The sequence below is a fragment of the Melozone crissalis genome, unplaced genomic scaffold (genome assembly GCF_028551555.1).
Source record: "Melozone crissalis strain CALT ecotype California unplaced genomic scaffold, PUWL_Pcris_2 ptg000018l_1, whole genome shotgun sequence".
In the NCBI taxonomy this organism is placed as follows: Eukaryota; Metazoa; Chordata; class Aves; order Passeriformes; family Passerellidae; genus Melozone; species Melozone crissalis.
Window position 1 is genome coordinate 9,773,824 of NW_026535796.1, and position 20,144 is coordinate 9,793,967.

At 40.5% G+C, this 20,144-nt stretch overlaps 1 protein-coding gene across 1 annotated transcript in view; it reads right to left on the reverse strand.

Moving 5' to 3' along the window:
• KCNQ1 (potassium voltage-gated channel subfamily Q member 1) overlaps positions 1–20,144 on the reverse strand; it is a 329,070-nt gene that overhangs the window by 247,547 nt on the left and 61,379 nt on the right. The window contains exons 3-5 of the mRNA XM_054275920.1: positions 3,126–3,252; positions 1,309–1,387; positions 280–376 (exon numbers count right to left, since the gene is read on the reverse strand). Coding sequence (XP_054131895.1) covers positions 280–376; positions 1,309–1,387; positions 3,126–3,252 — 303 coding nt within the window. The remainder of the gene's footprint in view (positions 1–279; positions 377–1,308; positions 1,388–3,125; positions 3,253–20,144) is intronic.

Genomic DNA, 20,144 nt, shown 5'->3' on the forward strand with positions numbered 1-20,144 from the left:
AGATTCAAAATAACTCTGGAATTTAAATACATATTTTAGGAAATATTAGAACTAGCTTTCGGAAGTCTCATTTTCAGTGGTTGAGTCCAACTACAAGTCAAAATTTGCCAAAGTGGCAGTGAACATAAGGCAGAACAACCACACTTGGTTAAAATAAATTACTACCTGCCTCCACACGAAATATAAGTGATATCAGCAGCAGGGCTGAATGTAGGCTGTTCTGAATAGCAAAGCTTTGGCATCAGCTGTGCCATTCCTCATCAGAGTGCCCAAACTCACCTGTCTGTGTATGAACACCACTGACCCCAGCAGCCTCCAGGTACCGCCCTGACGGTCAACGTGCAGCATCCGTAAGATCTGCAGGAAACGGATGCCCCTGCAACACCATTTTCAAATTAATTGACAGGCCAAACACACAAGAGAAGAAACAGAGGTGGAAAAAGGAACTCTGGCTTCCAAAGCATCGTTTTAAGAGACACAGAGTATTTTATGTTAGATTTAGTAACCTGTGTCTTTTCAACCCACGCACTCATCTTTCTTCTTGTTATGAAGACCATCTGGGGATATTGTCCAAGGGAAGAACTGACCTTTGTACACATGGCTAGTAAGGATAACTCAAGGATTCAGGAATTTTGGACACAAACTGTAAACGCTCTGGAAATCATTCATCAACTCATATTTGACATGTTCACCACGATGAAAAAACAAGATATGGAACCAGCTAACTGAAGATCTGATTTCCTTATCTTTGAGGAATTTCATAGGCAATTTGAACCACACAGTCCAGTAATATTTTAAAATATTCTTTTTATGGGAGTCACTGCAATCCTGGAGCATGGCTGCAGCTAGTGTGAATAGCAAGGCACACAGCCACCCATTTATCCAAGAAAACCAAGGGGTGTGACCTTCCTGAGCACAAAGTGGATTCAGTCCATCAGGAATTCACAACCACAGACGTTTTATAAAGAAGCATCTTGAAGATGTCAGAGATATGACGTATCAATGAGTTGCTATAAAACAGAGCTAAGAAGCTAAACCAGGATTTGGGTAGAACCCACCTAGCTGGGGAAAGGGGGAAGGAGAATGAGCTTCTTTATCCCCACCAGCCATAAAAGCAATACAACAAAAATTTATGTCCCCTACACTTTCTGGGATCAGCAATACACAATCAGTGATCTGCTCTATTACATCACACTGGGCAGTGACTTATTTTCTCCTGCAAGAATTGAAACAGGAGGTAAGTTAAAACAAAAGAAGAAACGCCACCTTGGTCAGGCAGCGCCACTTTCTTATATTGCATATAATTACCTGATAGCAGAGGTTGCAAAGACTTGACCTTTAGACCCCACACAAAGAACTATCATGGAAGCAACAACTACAATTAAATCTGGAAAACAAAAGTCAATAGAAGAAAATTAATTACCAGCATCTTGCAATACTTCTACAAGACTACTAGAACCAAAGACCATATCACTTTAACAAGTTGAACAGTCACTCCTACTTAATATTTTTGTTTATATATCAAGAGATCTCAATTGTGGCATATAAAAAAATTCCATCATGTAATATCATGGAAAGGTTGTACTAAGATGGGTCAAAGCTGGCCACGGTCTAGAGGAATGAGGAGTTACTGTCAAGCAGCCTGGAATCCTTATTAGCTTTAAGCCGTGAGGAATTTCAGCAATTTCCATCTATTCTCTCTTCTCCGATTCTTATTTTCTCTTCTCTGCTTAGACAGGATTTTAATTGACAGAGATTTTAAGGTTAATTTCATAAATAAGAAAATTGCCTTACTATCATTTCATCTGTCCAGGTCTAAAAGGGAAAGAAAATTGAAATTAGGGTATGAGTCTAATTTAGTTTAAGTCAGTCAGTACTGTACTCTAAATCTACGTGCCTCAGGCCTAGTAAATTTTGGAAAGGAACTCTGTATTTTGGGGAATTAAATAGTTCTTGATCCATATCTGGGACAGTAGAACTACATTTTGCTTTCCAAACTGATCCAATTTGGATGATGTTTCAGAATGCTTAGTGTTCTAGCACTTGAGAGAAAGGGATTGTGGCCAGAGGGAAAAGATGCAAAGTCTTTTTATAGCTGCAGTCACACCTGAGATGCAGTTACTATTTACACATATATATATATATACACACACACACATATATGGATGGATGGATGCACAGAGGAGCGAAATCAATTTTGTAATTGTAAAAATACCCAGGTATGTAAATTTCGTAATTTACATTCGGCAAAACTGTAGACAGTTTATGGAAACCTGTGTCCTGTACTCAACAATATATAATGTTTCTGAGTAGTGGAAAATGTCACAGAACAAGAATTACTATTCTTCCACAATAATACTCCTCTTCCAATGCCTGATTGATTTATTTAGTCCATATATATTTCAAGTACTTAAGTACAGGGAAAAGGTCTTTACACTGTTTTATCAATGCTGGCCAAGAAAATACAGATTGATTTTGAATTGTTTCTTTTGGTGAAACTGTTAAAATTAATGACAAGCATTCTAAAAAAAACAATTATTAGTGACATGTATGGAATATTTGGATGTAATTTCCAGGAAGTCTTAAGTCATTTTAGGAAGCCAATTGAATCCCAATGGAATTGAGGTGTCCAGCTCCAAATGCATCACTGAAAACTTTAATTCAACTGATACACAAAGCAACTGCAGTGCATCTATTGCACGCCAACATGTGACACACAGCTCAATAAGAGTGCAAAATAAACTCATAATAAACTAGTCAAATGGCTGCTAAAGGGAGAAAAAAAGGCAGTTCAGTATCTTGGAAAAAATATATTTGGGGCTCTTGTACAGTATCTGGGATCCTCAGGTCACAGGAGACAGGACTACAGCCAAGACTTATTCCTGGCAAAGCTTAAGATCATTTCTGAAAATGATCTCTTCTGGAAAAACAAACCAAGCTACATTTGTTCTCAAATGACAGTGCCACGAGTTCCTGAAAGCAAATTCAGATCTACATTCACACTAATGACAAGAGCTCCCGCTCTAACTTGGCTTCAAGTGATACAGAAGTTTTACAACTTCAAAAGCCTTCAGGGCAAGTCTTTCTAACTGTTTACATTGACTTTGCAAGCTTTGCATACTCACCAATGATTGAAATGGGCTTCCTAGCAAAACGAAGCCTTCCCCACACTCCAACGTATTTACTGCGGCATCCTGCTGACCACAGCCGAACCACATACTCTGTTCCAAAGAACACCACTAATACAATTTCCTACAAGAAACACACGGGGAACTAGGTTAATTTTCTACTCCATATATGTCTTTAATCTCTTTTCAGAATGTATTAGAAATAAAAAAATGTAAAATTAGGAAGGTGACAAATATATCAACTATAGCAAAAATGATCTGAAATAAAACAGAAACACCTGTAAGAATAGAGAAGGAAAATACTAGGAGCAAAATGAAACACTTTGATTGCATGCAGCTTGGCTTGTCTACACATACTAAAACTGAAAACCATTCTGTGCAATTCACTTGGTCTAATTCAAACAAAAGATTTCCTGACTGAACCAAAGCAAACAAGCAGAGTCTGTATTTAGAAGATGAGCATTTTGCTAGTATATTACATTTCTAGAAGAGGTGTGCTTCATGTACCATTTACCAGATCAGCCTAACTTCCCCCTAATTTATACTTTTTCAGTCTCCCTTTAAGCATGGATTGAAAAACGTTTCTAGTATCTATCACCAATATGTCAGTCTCCAGGCACACTGAAGACAAAGTGAGCTCTCTAACACACCTTTCCCATCCTTGTGTCAGCATCTGGAGACTTCAGCAGAAACACAGATCTAGTCCTGCAGCACTGCCGGTACCAAGCTACTTATAAACACTAATCTATACTCAGGTATGACTTTGGAAATGCCTCCAAGGTGACAGATGTCAAAGACACCTGATATTCTTGTTGATTGGATGGAGGTACAGTTAGGTCCTATTTGGAACATCATCAATGTGCAGATAAACCTTGGGCTTTCCACAGACTAGATAAGCATGGCATATCCAGCATGGTTTCCATGGGTATCAGGGAGCTGCAATCCTCCCTTATTGGCAAACTCAATTAATAAATGGTCACATTTTCCATCAGAGCCAACAACAAAATCTACTTATTGAAATGGTAAGAGTGGCTTGTCATTGAAAACACACAACACATGGCATAAAATAAGAGTGCAGCTGAGAAACCAGTCTCAACATGTCACAGTTACACAGGTTAGCGCAGATTAAGAGAATGAGCCCCTTATTTCAAAGTGTGATTTCACATAAAGAGCAACTGGAGAGAACACAATGTGCTGTTGAACATTCTATCCACCCCTCTCACATGTCTGCAGGGTTCACTGCTGTTTTGCATAACAAATTGGCAAACAGGACTCAAGATGGTACCTATGATTATTTTCTTAATTGACTGAAATAGCCAGAACACAGCCCTAGTTTAGTCAAGATGAATGGGAGACATTATCACCTTCAAAAATGCACGGAACATTGCCCTGAATACTGAGCAAAATAATATGGCCATACACAGTAAAAATAATGGGGAAAGGGTTAGGCATCAGTTGACTTTGCTATCTTATTTTTGTGGCTCTAAAACATCTTGATGGCATAAAAACCCTATTCATCTCAGGGCAAGAAATTGTCAAAGTTCAACTTTGTGACATTTCTAGCCAAGCTGGTAGAACATGAGCCAGGGCTCTTTCCCTTAATTTCGATGTGTCATAACCTATGCAAGATGTCAGATGCAGTAGAACATCACAATTGCTTATAACCACTTGTATTCAAGGTAGGTTTTTAAGATATAATAGAACTATCAAAAGCATTGGTTGTAATGAACAGGCCCTTCAATCCAGCCAAGAATCTCTTCCACAGCTTCCTTCTGAAAGGATCCACCAGAACCCTCCGTCATTTTTGTTTTTACTTTAAAATTGAATTATTGTTAAATGTTTTTCAATAAGTTAAAGGCATAATGAACATCATAAATTGAAAGAAACAGCAGCTGCACCAGGTGCTTTAAGGAAACTTTGTGTCTTATGACAAGCTTCAAACACAATGAAACTCTCCCTTTGTCCAGTCTAATGTCACTTATGAACCAAAATTGAATGGGAGAATTATGAGCTCTGCTTGACATGAGGTCCTGTGGATTTGTCACAGAAATTAGAGGATCAAAGGAGCATCATCTCTGATCAGGTGGCTGCATTCCTTTCACAGACCTAGTCAATATACCCTAATATCCAATTGCTATTCCTTATGCAGAGGACTCATACACTTCCCTTCATCCCTACTACCATGGAGGAAATTCCCTTTACAGAAGACAATTCCAACCACACGAGAAGCAAAAGCTGTCCTTCCTTCAAAATAGCTCATCTGAGGAAGGGATAGGAAGGGATATATAAGGGTATATAAGGATATATATAAGGCTTCACATCATGTGTGATAGCACAGATAATACCATTCAGATATCCCCAAAAGCAATTGCTAAAAGCAAAAGAAGGGCAAAGAGTTACCTTGGCAAGGAGAGAAAAGGCCAGAGAAAAGGGTAATGTTTTAACACAATGGACCCACACACAGCCCTGCGGACTGTCAGGATCACAGTTTATGTTTTACAGGAGGAAGGCAGGACGAGAAAGCGCGGATTGTGCTGCAAAGGAGCGAGCGTTCCCCACGCAGGGAATTTGCATGGGAGCTGTGCCCATGCTTCCTGAAGCCCTGCATGGTTCATTGGCTAACAGGCACACCGGCAAGTATGCAAACGGGGGCTGTCCCAAAGACAATGGGACAGACACGCACTCAATGGTTACTGTCACCCAGCCCTTTGCGTGACATGCAGACAAGCTCAGGGAACACTGATTGTCCCATAGACTCCGCTGACTGCGGGGAACGACCAGTCGGCTTACACCAAGACACATTTTTCACTCCTGACGTTTTGATAAAGGCTTATTGACCTAAATGAGACCCAAGTTATTCAGGGAACATCGGGGGTGAAAGTGCACAAGCTGTTCTTCATGGTCATACACAAAAACGCCAGGTATCCATTAGCAACTGGCAAATTCCCCCTCCCCTGCCCGTGGCTCTGTGACAGACAAAAGTGTTTTTAATATCTTGTGTTGCATAAATCTAATAAGCAGTCTCCTGGGGGTGGGGCAGGCTGATGAATTTCTGTCTGTGGGCTCTTATATTAGTGGCCAGAAACTCGCAGACAATAAAAAAAGTACATTAGTTATGTTCCTCTGAGCTACCAAAACATTCCCTTTATTCTTCTGATTACCAACTTAACATGAAATTTACATGCACTAGAAGACAATAACTGCCTGAAAAACACAGGTGAGCATGGGAATTAAAGCTCAGTAGAGGAGTTTTCTTGGTTAAAATTACATACACACAAATACTACACACTGTGCAAGGACCCATTCAACCCAATGTAACTTAACAGAAATTTTTCTACAGGGTGAAAATAGAAATGCAACACTGAGATTAAAAATTTACATGGTATAAGGAGCCCTCTAAGATGTGACACAGATGTACATTCACACTATGGGCATATGGGGGCTGTGTCAAGAGAAAATACTTTTTCTTCCTTTAATTATTGATTTCTACATGGTATCCTCACTTCTGCCATCCCTCCTGTTCAGCCCAGGTATGCCTTGTGCCATATTCATGCCTTCTCAGCCACATAATCCCAGCACAGCCAAGTAAAACATGGCACAATTTAATCACCTGGTTGCAGTACAGCTCTCACCATCCAATGAAGGAACTTGGGCAGGATCAATACAAACACAGTTGCCTGATGAATGTACCCATGCTATCTGCTAGCACAGTCCATACCTCCAGAGTTCCCAGGGTGTTTTGCTAATAAATGCATCTGGAAAAGCCCTTCCTTTACTTCTCAATCCCCACTGTTCTGAAAGAGCTACAATCCTTGGATGGGAGACATCCAATACCTGCACTGTGAAATACAGTACAGTAGCAACTCCAAAAGAAATCACAGGGCCCTGAAACTTAACTGAAAGAAATGTTTTTAAACTATTAGATTAATAACTTGAGAGGAAAAAACACAAAAAATAATGACACCACAACAAAGATACAGAAATTGTCTCTGCAGGCTAAGAATGCATCTGTATAGAGAATACATTGCCTAAGGCTCTGCCTGTAGACCTCAAAACTATAACTGGTCATGGAGCATCACATTCAGGCAACCATTTGATGTGGGAGGGCTAGACAAGGTCAACTGAAATCTATTACAAACAAAAATCTCTTTACTTGGTCCCTAGACATTTTTCAATGCACTCCATAAATGTAAGAGAGATAAAACACATGCTCTAGGAGGAAGGAGGCAAAGTGTACCATTATGTTATTCTGATTGGCTACAGAATACCCAAAACTGAAGAGAGCATACAGCTTATTGCATCTCCCATGGAGGTGTCTGCCCTAAGAGAGAGATGACAGGCACGGGAAGACAAGAGGCATTGGTGAGGGAGACAGCTTTAAGACTCACAAGTACACATTTCTTGTACTGAAGAATTTCCTCCCATCTCAACATTTCACTGGGAGTACAATTTTTACCCATATCTGCAATATCACAAGCTCTATTACATTACCCTCATAGGAGAGATAAATCACATTATCCCCACAATTCTATCAAATCTGGCTTCAAGGATGATAAAGTTCCCACAGATTTCTTTAAACAATTCAATAATCCCTCATGCAGCTTATGTAGGGATTTCATGCCAACAACCATTCCTTCAGCTGTAAGATTCCTATGGCACTATTTGCACTCAAAGCTATTTTTTAGCCAAGACAATGGAATATTGCTGCTACAGAGAAGTGGAACCTCCTCACAGTCTCAGGCAGCAAGAGTAGAGCAAGGACCCTGCCACAAGCTTTTTTCAGCAGTCATGACAAGCAGGAGCCAAGAGAGGGGACAATAGATCTGCTGAATAAAGTGACAAACAGGACACTTGCCATCCGTCAAGGGCTGTGTAGCTGGACTGGACAACAACCAGGCTAAGCATCTTAACAAGCAGGGATACAGCATCTCTCTACTCCTTAAAGGTCAAAAAAAAGCAGGAGCATATCTGTCATAATGAACCTCAAAGATCACCCAGCTCCAATCCCCCTGCCATGGTGGGGGAGAACTTTCCACTAGACCAGGTTGCTCCAAGCCCCATCCAACCTGGCCTTGAACACTTCCAGGGATGGAGAATCCACAACTCTTCCGGACAAACTGTTCCAGTGCCTCACCACCTTCACAGTAAAGAATTTATTCCTAATATCTGATCTAAACCTGCGCCTCTCAGTTTGAAGCCATTCCCCCTTGTCCCATCCTATTGTAGAAAGTCCTCTCCAGGTTTCTTGTAGTCCCTTTATGTACTGGAAGGTGCTCTAAGGTCTTCCCAGAGCTTTCTCTCCTCCAGGCTGAACAATCTGAGCTCCCAGTCTTGTGTTCCCAGGAGAGGTGCTGCAGCCCTCTGATCCTCTTTGTGGCAACAGGTTGCATTTACACAAAACCCAAACGCTACAGGCTGTGTGGTGATTCAGAGAGAGCTGGAGCCCACTCCTCAGCACACTGTTCACCTGACACATCAGGGCTTGCAAAATGCTTCAGACAGCACTTCTGTACAGCCTGAGCAGGGCATGCAAATTAACAGCAGCAAAGGCAACTGTTTCTTCTAATCTTGCCCACTTTGTACAGACAGGCCCCTCTTGTTCTATTGAGAAAGGCAGGACTTTTTTTCCTGAAAGCTGTACTGTGCTTTCTAAGACACACAGAACAGCAAAATCAGATGGCCTAGGCAAGCACACAAAGACTCAATAAAGTAAAAATCCCAACTTGTCCAAGTACAAAGATCAAAAATAGAAAGACAAATGGTTTCTCATAGATATAAATACTTATTGAGCAAGAGCAAGTCTCAAAACCCCTATATAGGACTGGAGATTTTTCTCCCCCATACTTAACCTCCTCACTTCCATACAGCTTGTACATTACATCTTTTCAGAGGAAAACAAAAATAATGCTACATTTTTAAAAAATGTTTCAAGTCATCAACCTTTGTTGTTCCTTTCTTTCAAAAGACTGGTTTTTCATTTGCTAAAATTCTTTATCTAGCAAATTGGACACCAAATGATTAAACAGGCTACAGAAAACCAAAAACATGATATCAGTATTAGATTTCCACCTTCAGAGGCCCATAATTAATCCCAAGTTACTGGACATCATTAAAGCTTCCTTATTATGTTTTCAATTAAGATGAAATAATGTTTCCATTAGTGTTCATGTCCTGAAAAAAAGTGATGCTTACCAGGAGACAGAGCTAGAATGGTTGATTGTGACAAAGCTTTTTTATTTTCCCTTAATTAGTGCTGCGAGCACAGAACAATAGCACTGGGACCATTAAACAATACTTCAGGCCTGCAATTTTGGGTTGAAATTTTTCCAAAGGCTCCAAGCAACTAAATCCTATTGAATTTCAATAGGACTCAGGCACCTAACTCCTTTAGGTGCATTTAAAAAGCCTTTTGCTGATTTCCTTCACTCTCTTCTCACTAGAGGTTTCACTAAACCCAAATGCTGGCAGTTGGAATTTTTCCACCAGCCCCAAAAGGCCTCAGATGTCAGTGGTGTAACTCTGCACGTGAAGGCACGGATGCCTTACAGCAGCTTTGCACACCGTCACCCCTGCACAGGTCTCTTCATAATGCAGTTGTCTTTAGGTTTTGAACGTGGCTGCTGATGATATCCACCAGGAATTTGCAGACGTGAATTAAGCTGGGCTTGCACGTTTATTTTACAGAACTTGTTTTAATGTGCAGCTCTCCCCCACCACAAAGTATGCTCTAGAAGTAGACTTCAAACCAAAAGTAGTTGGCAAGAGAGAGAAAGTGTCAACGCGCTAGCCCTGATACAAAAATTATTAAAAATCCCTATTCCTTTCTGTTTGTTTCATGAATCTCTTATTCAGGGCTTCATAAAAGTCTCTAGAAGGAATTCATTCAGGACCCTCTCTTTGAAAAATGCTCTGGCTTCTACCCAGTGCAGCATATGCTTAATTTTATATCTTACTGAATTCAAAGGAACTATTCACCTATACTTCAGATGAAGCACACATGAACACAGTTTACAAATACGCAAACTCATTCATCAGTACATACAATATACAAACACGAGTAGAAGGAACTGCTACAGACTATTTTTAAAAATCAGTGTAAGCCAAGCAAGTCTGTATTTGTGTGTTACAGGGAACTGTCATAATAACACTATTTACACAGTGGCTACTTTCCTTGATCTGAGCATTTTCATCCTGTCAAGTATCTTGTTGCATGCTTTTTTATTAAACAACTTTTCTCACTCCTTTTTAGAAAAGCTACTTCATACCCTCCATGCCCTACACCAAGCAGCTCATAAGTCTTGCCTTTGCTCCAGAGCCAACATGGAATTTATTGAGGGACCTCAGGAAGAGACTGTATGCCTGTTGTTTTCCAGCCGCAAAGTACAGGGCAACAAAAGCCACTGTGACTCCCAGCAAAGCATATTTCCTTTATGCCCTTAGACTATCACCTTACAACACTACTCCATTCTAAGAGAAAATAAATATTGCATAGCGTCTCTTATCTGTAAGCAGAGTCAAACAAAAGGAAGAATTTGGCCATGATCTGCCTAGCTTAACTTGCAGTAGTTCCATTTCATACAGCTAAAAGGGAATGTAAGGGTAGATAGAATTTTTAAGATGGTCAAGCTCTGGTCACCTGCTATAAAATTTGATAACAGCAACACCTGAAATCTAGTGGTTTCAAATATAATGTACTTTTTTTGTTGAGGCCATATTGTAATAGCATCCAGGAAGCATCACCACATTTGAAATTAAAAGGAGCACTGATAAAAAAATATTTTTGTCCTGGTGGTTTTGAAAACCCGCTACTTAGCACCCACACAAATGCTTCAAGACAAGAAGCACTGTGGATGGAAGTACAGCTGAATATGCACAGAGACATCATCAGGCCCCCACATTGAGCCAATGAGCTAATTATTTATGGCCTACTTCAACAACTTGCTCATGCAAAAGCAGATACAGAGTATGCAGAAGAGGAGTTCTTTCTGATGAAGTTCTAACTTAACCCTCTTGTGCAGGCAAAATATCTCCCCGAGGCCCAGTCCTCCCTCCAAGAAGTAAGTTACGGAATGGTCCTCTGTGCTAGCCTTGCTTCAGGAGCCTCAGTCTGGCCTTGCTGCTCTCCTCTATGTGGTTTTTGGTTTTTCTTCCAGGGATGTGATGTAATTTCCACAAGTAAGAAGAGTGAGAGGTCACCAAAAGCAGAACATTAATTCTACATTTACTCATGATATCCTCTTCTTCTAGAAGAAGCATGTTTTCAAAATTCATTCTCCAAAACTAGGATTTCTGGCCTGAGCAATGAACAAGCTCTTCAATAAGAGTTTAAAAAGAAATAAATCTTAAGTGACTAACATTGGTTTCAACTTCCTCCAGATTAAAAAAAACAGCAAAAAAGAAAACAATTTTTGTCTGGTCTGGCAGGACAAAGTTCCAGTATAAAAACATGAAGCTCTGAAACAAAATCCTTTCACACACCTGGGTGACAGTCACTCAGTTACCAGCATCAGGTTCAGCACTGATAAGGGTTCAAGTGCCATATTTCTGTTTGACATTCCCATAAACACAACCTGCTTTTGCCTCAACATACTTGAGCTCTCTCCCAGGCCTGCTCCAGGGAATACACATCATGCTCTTCCACACAGCTGCAAAAACAGTCACACACTGAACCTGCAGTCCAGGCACTTAATACTCCTCACAGGAAAACACATGTGCTAGTTTAAGCTAATAAAAACCCTCTCAGATGCCATATGCACACAGCCCATTCAGTCAGCATTTTACAGTTGCCTCTAAAATTTGTGAAGGAGGAGAGGAGAGCTATTTGACATGCAAAATAAACGTAACTGAAGGCAACAAAGTCAGCATTTTCAGCTAAGTGGCAAATCCATTCCACATACTGAAGGCAAGAAGCCTCCTCCTGGCGCCAATTTCCTGCGCGCGCTCCAGCCAGCGAGCGCCGAACAGTTGTGGCCATCATTCAGCGCATCAGGATTAGAGCATTCCGAAAGGGGAACTTAATTTATACCAACCAAAGCATATGGCCAGCGCTGTGCAAACTCTCTCCAGAGCTTTGATAGCGTTCCAAAGAGACCAAACTGAACTTACATTTGCAAAATGAAGATAGAAGCCAGATCTCTCTGAAGTCGCGTAGCCCATTAACCAAGCTACCGTTATGTGCAAGGACTTATATTTTTATATGAATTCATGTTTCTACCAGTTTAGGGTCCAACATAAATAAACGGTGCAGAGGCAGCTCTTTGCAGAATTCAAAGTTAGTAAAGGAGAACTGCAGCTCTGTGAAACTCCACTCACTCACTATCACCTTTCCTCTGCTCCCTTTACAAATAAAGGACAAGTGCACTATTCATTGCTGGAAGAAAAAAAAAATTCTTTAAAAAGCCACAGCCTTCTCAGTAGCAGCTGGTCTGAGCTTCAAGACATCAAATACCTCAGGAAGCTAATGGGCATTATATGGAATGAATCTTTATGGAAACAAAACAAATAAAAAAACCAAAACAAACAAACCACCAAGCTGGTATTTGGCAGAATTCAGCAACACCATACTCAAAAGCTCTTTGGAAAAGGAGGGACCTTGTAAAAGCAATGCCTTGGACATGTCAAGAATAAACTCAAGACTCTGCACAATACCAAGCAAAAGTCACCTGAGCAGAATTCCCCCAGCAGAACAGTAGTTGAAGAGTTAAACACAACTGTAACTTAAAGCAATGGGCACACGGAGCATGGTTTAGAGACAGATGAGCCTCTTCTGTGCTGGAGCAATGAAGGTCAGACTTAGAGTACACTTTAAGATACACATTATTAGAAGAACCAAAGCATTGGTTATGCATTATAAATGCATTAACACATTAGAATGTCCAAGTGCTAGCAGTAGAGCACAACTTCATACTGTTGCACTCATTTTTCTAAAGCTTGAGGCATAGCTGCTCTTTGTGCGAACTATACTTCCAGGTAATTCATTGAAGCATTTTTTGAAGGATAGTAGAATTTTCTAGGCCCTTCTCTCTGATCTGAGATTATTGTTGCTTAAATTAGTATTAAAATAAACATATCTTTGTAAACATTTTCCAAAGGATTCTTCCCAGCAAGTGATGAAGCAAATGTCAGTCTTACTCCACAGTTAGATGAATTCTGTCAATAATTATAAAACTTCTTTTGTTTTGTGGTTAGGATGTTTTTGATGTCAAAAGATCATCCAATGTTTTAGCCTACACTTTATATCTTTGCAGTTTTCAATGCTTACTCTTTTAAAAAGCTGATTTTTGGATATCTGTCCTGCTTAAGCCTCTCAAGACCCCATTAGATGTTAGATGTGATATCAACAAAAAACCTTAAGTCTAATCTGGACACCAAAGGCCTTATTCACAAATCAAAGAGCCAAGACCACCCACTGGAACCAAAAATGCTCATTGCACACAAAAAATATATGTGTTCAGCAACAATGGAACTAGTGAAAACTCACACTTGTAGCAGCTGTCTTACAGAAGTGAAGCAAGAGGTTATACTAAAGAAAGGCGAGTCCTTGCTTTAAACATACCCAACCCTCAATATTTACTAACTCACGACACAAACCACCACTCTGTGTGAGTGGTAACTGAAACATGAGACACTCTTCACATCATACCATTACTGAGAGATTATAATGTTTTTTCCACTGTAAAAAAAATCGTTTATAGCAATATTTTCTCAGTATGCAAAATAAATAAATACAGGCGAAGTTATTTTCTAAAACAAAGTGAGAGGAAGAAGAGGGGGCGTCCTGATGCACAACCACCAAACACTGACACATGATTAGTGTCTGTAAAGCTCAAACAGTTCTGCCAAAAATGACTTTAATGACAACCTCGTGTTTTCCCTTTCTCCAACACGTAAAACATTCACATTTAACTTTGTCAATCACTATCACTTGCTCAGGGTTTAATTCATAACAATTATATTACACTAAAAAGGGAACTGTTTTGTGTACAATGTGCATTTCCTCATCAACTGGATGGCCAAAGGAAACTTACTAGATATGCAAAGTATTTACAGCTGTGTCCCATAACTGGTATTTGAATATTTATAAGCCATTGCACTTGGGATAGCAAAGCTGATGACATGAGTACATGTTTTTAGTAAGCCCAAAAATAAAGTTTTCCTCATTAGAAATCTGCCTTTAGTATGTTATATCATAGAATTCTTCTATCATGTACCACATTACTTGTCCCAAATGGCACACTGATAGAGCCAGAAATGCTGTGCCTATTCAAACATCAAGCTTTACGGTGCTCTAGATGTGGTAGAAACTCTCTGGCCATCCTTTATGTGGTTTCACACCCTTTGAGTAATAGTAATGGGTATTTCATGCTATGAAGACATGGACTATGTTCATCTTGGGTGCTAATTTACTCTGAAAAACAATAAGAAAGCCCTCTTTTAGACACTTTGTGAATTAATTGCAGGCTCAAGGAATTAAATTACTTTTTAGCTTTAAAACTAAGGCAAACAAGGGTGGTGGTAAAGTGAGCAATCAGAGCAACACCAAGCAGTTACCACTGCAATTCCTCAAACTGCTGTAAGAAATCATCTTTGACTGTTTCAGTGTTAAGGGTAACACTGAATGCGGATTCTTTTTTTTTTTTTTTTTTTTTTTAACATGGAGAACAGGGAGAAGAAGCTTGGGGAAGGGGAATCTATTGCAAACTGGAGGCAATTGTGTACTGACTACTGTACTGATGTCTTCCACAGAAACTCCAGCCACATTAGCTTTGGCAGTAATTAAAGAGTACTTCTGGAATCCTTAACAACATTCAAGGAGTTCTTTTAACTTCACTTCGTGTTCTGTGGTTCTTTCTACTCTTTTAAGCAGCGAAAGCAGGGTGTTTTTTTCAACCTTCAACTTGTTTTACTGTTAAAATAAATACAAAGATAATTCAGTCAGAACTCAGGCTCAAAGGAACCCCACTGAAGTATTTATTCCTCTTCAGGAGCTGAGAAGCTCCTCTTTTGCTCAGGTTGTCCCTCTTTACTGCTGCTCAGTACACTGTGCAACTCCGCCTGACAGCCAACACAATCATAGCACCCAATGATAACGGAAGCTATTCAGAGTTTTGGCAGGAAGAATACTTCTGACATTTTGTTTTGGGATTAGACTTCAGTCATGAGGCTTTAACGCTAAGCTGCCCATGGTACATACACAGATCTGATTTCCGACACCTCTTCACTCTATAACAAATTATTTTTTAATATCCCCATCCAAATCAACAAGATGACCATTGAAGCAAAGCCACCATCCGTAACAGACAAGCACAGTTGAACCAAGCTGTTGAAAAGGGAAGATTACACCCTTACACCACTGATAACTGAATACTGAGCCACATAACAATTTATGCTTCCTGAAAGGAAAATACAGAACAAAACACCAGCATGTAACCAGGCATCAGAAATGCAATTGTACCATATTCCAAACACCAGCTAAACTCTTAAAAACCTCTGCAATCACATGTGGTGTGTTTTCAAGCATGTTCATAACTATGAAACAATTATACAACCAACATCAATATTTATACTGATTAAATAAATTAGCATTAACTGCTGGGATAGAAAGTGAGCTCATGGGGACTGCAAACTCCGAGTACCTGAACGAGGTAAAAATGCCTTTTCCTCCAGGTAAGGGGGAGAAATAGGGATGTACAAAGGGAAATTATGTCAAGTGCCCTAGGCATACTGAGATGTCAGCAGCTATGATTTCAGGAGTACCTACACCCTTTTCTGTGAAGGGACAGCATATATGACTGTCTTACACTACCTAACCTAACTAATAGCTAAAAGCTGCAAAAAAACCCAGTCAGCCTAGAACTGCTTTGAACTCAGCTTGGAGCAACAGTATAAAAAGCAGAGGAAATTTACTGAGGAAATTTACTATCAGTTCTCACTTGAGAGAGATGTTTGTGCGGGTTCTCTATTTTTGGGCTGCTCTCCCTAGAGAGGGCCACGTGATTACCTTGTCTACCTCCAGTTTCCCTCTCAAAACTCCCAAATCCATGAGTTGATCTGGACATATTAGACGACCAGGCATGTCAGAGGAGATTTAAGCTTCCTGCAAATGTTGTGAAAATAAGGAGCCCAGTGGAAAAGAAATGCCCTCTCTATACTCTGAGAGGAAAGATTTCATGTTAATAACCACACTGACCAGAACTCCCTAATTTTTATCAACATCCAGCTTCAGGAAGACCTATTGCAAGTTTCAACCAAAGCCATTTGACTTCATAAAAACAAGCAAACAAAATGCAGAAAGACAAACAACCACCCACCTCAAGACCCCCCAAGGCTCCCTCACACCTTAAGTCTTTCTGTAATAATATCATCAATTTTCTCTGATTAAGTAGACTTTTTTCTTATTGATTCCTGTAGCCAGAAATTTAAAACTATGAAACCAAGAGGTTTTGAGTTTCAAGGACAGTTCATTTGCCATGAAACTCAGTATGAAGTGCAGAGTGGAAAAGGAAAGCCTTCCTTCATGCCATCTTTACCACCACTCATCCACATGCTGCTTCACATCGTTACATTACTGTTTCCAGGTAGGAAATAAAAGTATTTGGGGGGAAAAAAAAAAATCTGACACCCACTTTTAATGGTGTAACTCCACAGAGAGCTGTAACTCTTGGTTCATCAGAGCATGAGCTCAGCAGACAAAGAAAACCAAAGACTCTTCATTCAATAAGGTACATGCGTTCATCAGGTAGTCAGTCACTTCTTGAATCAACTCAGATTGATTAAACTTCTTTCATTAACTGATTTCAGCTCATCTGGTTTATTAACATCTATATAGCCCACCTGGGGCCCTTGAACATCTGCTGCACTTGTCTGCTTGGGGAAGCTCAGGCCCCTTTCTTTATTATAATCATTTCTCAATTTCTGTTAAGACCTTTAGGTATCCTTTAGATCCTTCTTAAGAACTACGGCAGCTAGCAGCTCTTTCTCTCCATAAAATCATTTATTGCTGTCATCCAGCAGAGCTGAACACACCTCTCTCATTCAACTCCACGTGCTCAAACAGAAATCATGGGTAGGGATTATCAAAGACTGACAGCCCTGCTGGTCTTCCATAAACAGAGACACACAGCTCATGCCTGCCCATACATTTCCATTTTCTAGATCATGATGGTCACAACAACCCACTAAGCTCAAATATTTGTAACCAGGAGTGGGTGTCAATAGTGGGTGCGGGTGGTGGAAGATCAAGCATTTCTTTGTGCCCCACACATTAGGATGTTCCTCCTGACCTGCTGCAAAGACACTTTTCTGCATGCATTATTATTCCAGAAAAGCTATGATCCACTACAATCATTTATTGGCATATGAAAAATATGCAACGATGTTCTAATGTGCAAATGGAAGAGAGTTTCCATTCTTCAATTTCCTCCAGATTTCTGAGTGTTACACAGAGCTGCAGTATGAGCTGATGAATTTTACGGCAAACAGGAAAACAACAGCCAACATACCCAACCACCATATCCTCAATATAGTCTCTGCCTATTGGATGCAGAATTTGTTCCACAAAAATCAGTTGGGAATTTTCCTGTATTGTACGCAAGATTATGATCTGTAATTGGTTTAATTGATGCTAAATAGCTCAAGACTTTGACACATATTCAACAGTTATGTAGCTGCATAACTGTTCAGAATATTCCTTTTGAAAATGTGTAAGAGTTAACTGACCCAAGATTTTGCGGGTGGGGAGTGAACTTTTTTTAGAGTACAGGCCACAGTGTGTCAACACAGACATTATCTCACACTACATAGACCTGCCTAAGATGAAAGGCATAGATGGCTCACTGTATAATAAAAAGAGCTCTTGTAAGCAGAAGAAGTAAATATTTAGAAAGAGAAAACTATCTTTGAATTCATAAACCCACCCCACACTGAAGAATCACCTCATATTAGACAGAAACATCGCCACAGGGAAGAGCGGGAGTGGGGTAATGAGCACAAGCAATAGCCTTCCTTACCAAAATATTTATCTTAGAGTAGTTAGATAATCTTTGACTTTCAAAACTGCTGAACCAGTTGGTTCTATCTCATGTTCAGCATCATACTATTAAACCAAGTCAAAAGTTTCTGTGGTTACTATCAGATGAAATGAGCTAATTTCCCCAGAGAACTGGCTACACTGACCAGATGTCTGCAGCCAGCTACTCCCCAGATCCAGCAGGAGCAGCACATGCAATGCCTGCTCTGTTACTATGGAGACAGGTTTTCCCATCCACTCCGCAGCCGGGCCTGTAGTAGCTACCAGCTGTTGTCTCGACTTGTGCTCCAACAGGAGAGGCTGAGGAAAGAAAGTGGGAGACGTAGGGCTGAGCTTCTCCCAGCCCCAGAGCTCATAAAATTTAACCGCAGCCTCCAGCCACCCTCAATCTTCCCAGCCATTGTTCGGAGCCGCCTCCGGGGCCTCCTCTGCCGGCTCTGCAGCCTCGGAAGGGGTCGGTGGCAGCCCTCAGCTGATGGCTGTAACGTGCTCGATTGCTGCGCTGCAAACTTAAGGATTCCCCAACGCACGCTTCCAGCCCGACGTTCCCATCAGAATGCTTTACGAGCTTAAATTTAAATCTCCAGCAGAAACCCATTTCAGGTTCCTGACATTATTCTCGCTCCGTACTTTCAAAGGAAAACTTTGTGGATTAATGGCTCCCTATCAATCCTGCAAGGCTGGTTAATGCCTTCAATCCCCATTGCTTTTTAACTCCTGTGGAACTTTAATCCTTCTCTGACCATGCTGATGGGCTTCAGAGAAACAACGCTGGCCAGGATTTTCATTCTTGCATTTTCTTTTTGAATGCAGCCAAGTTCAAATGTCTAATTATAACATTGCAGAGTTAATGATCAATTTAACAAAGGCTTTAGAGTATCTTTGAAGTCATAACAACAAGCCAAAGGGGGGTTTAAAACATTAACTGCACAGGGAGCCTACGTAGAGAGCTTTCTTAGGATTATCTCTCTCACTTAACAAAGTTTGAGTCATTTCAGAATACTTCAGCAACCCCATGGCTGATCTGGTTGCCACATAGCACAGAGCTCCAGCTAGTGTTTATTTTATAGCTCTGAGCAGCACCAATCATTACCCTATTAATTCAAGCATGTTTAATTCAATGTCCTTCAACTACTCAGTCATGCCTATTTGTAACTCTTTAGCAACTCCAGAAAGGTACAGCTTGTCACCACATTTATACCTAACAGGCTCTAATCACTGAGGTTAGATATACAATGTAAGTAGGGTATACATAAGAACAGTTAGAAGTGATATTCACTGAAACATACGATACGCAGCTTTGGCTTGAGGCACGCTTTTCTGCACTTATTGCCCAGGCTGAATCTGCCTTCAGATGTACATAACTCCTGCTGATGTCAGTGTGCTATAAATACACATCAGAGGACACACTCTGACCTGTTTACTTTTTAATTTGACATATGTAGCCACTCGTATTTTGTATATATTACACACTGCTGCCATGCTGAATCAGCACATCCAGAAATAACAATAAGGGCACGCTCAGCCTACAGCAGGACAGAGAGAGCAGCCAGTCTCCTCCTTGCCTTCCTGTCACAGCAGCCCTACCAGACAGCGTCACCAGCTACATTTTGTGGGGTTTTTGAGGGGTTTTTGTGTCCCCAGTTCAGGTATCACACAAGGGTGAAGCTGAAAGGCATTAACCTGTCTTAAGGGTTAAGCAAAGGGTTAGGATAACAAAGAAATTACAGATGAGGAGGCAGCCATTCCTGGTCCTCCAAGGTTAGCTGAGGGGGAAAAATACTCCAAATCTCAGCCTGCCCACAAGATCCCTAACAACCTTTTCCTTTGCATTCTACTGAAGAACAGGGCTGGACATTTTTCCTAAATTACAAGTGAGGAAAATGTCTCACATTTTTGCTGTGGACAGCCTATAGCGCTGGGCACTCCAAGAACAACATTTCAGGAGTTTAACTAATCAGTCTAACAGCCATCCTGTGGCTTGTGCT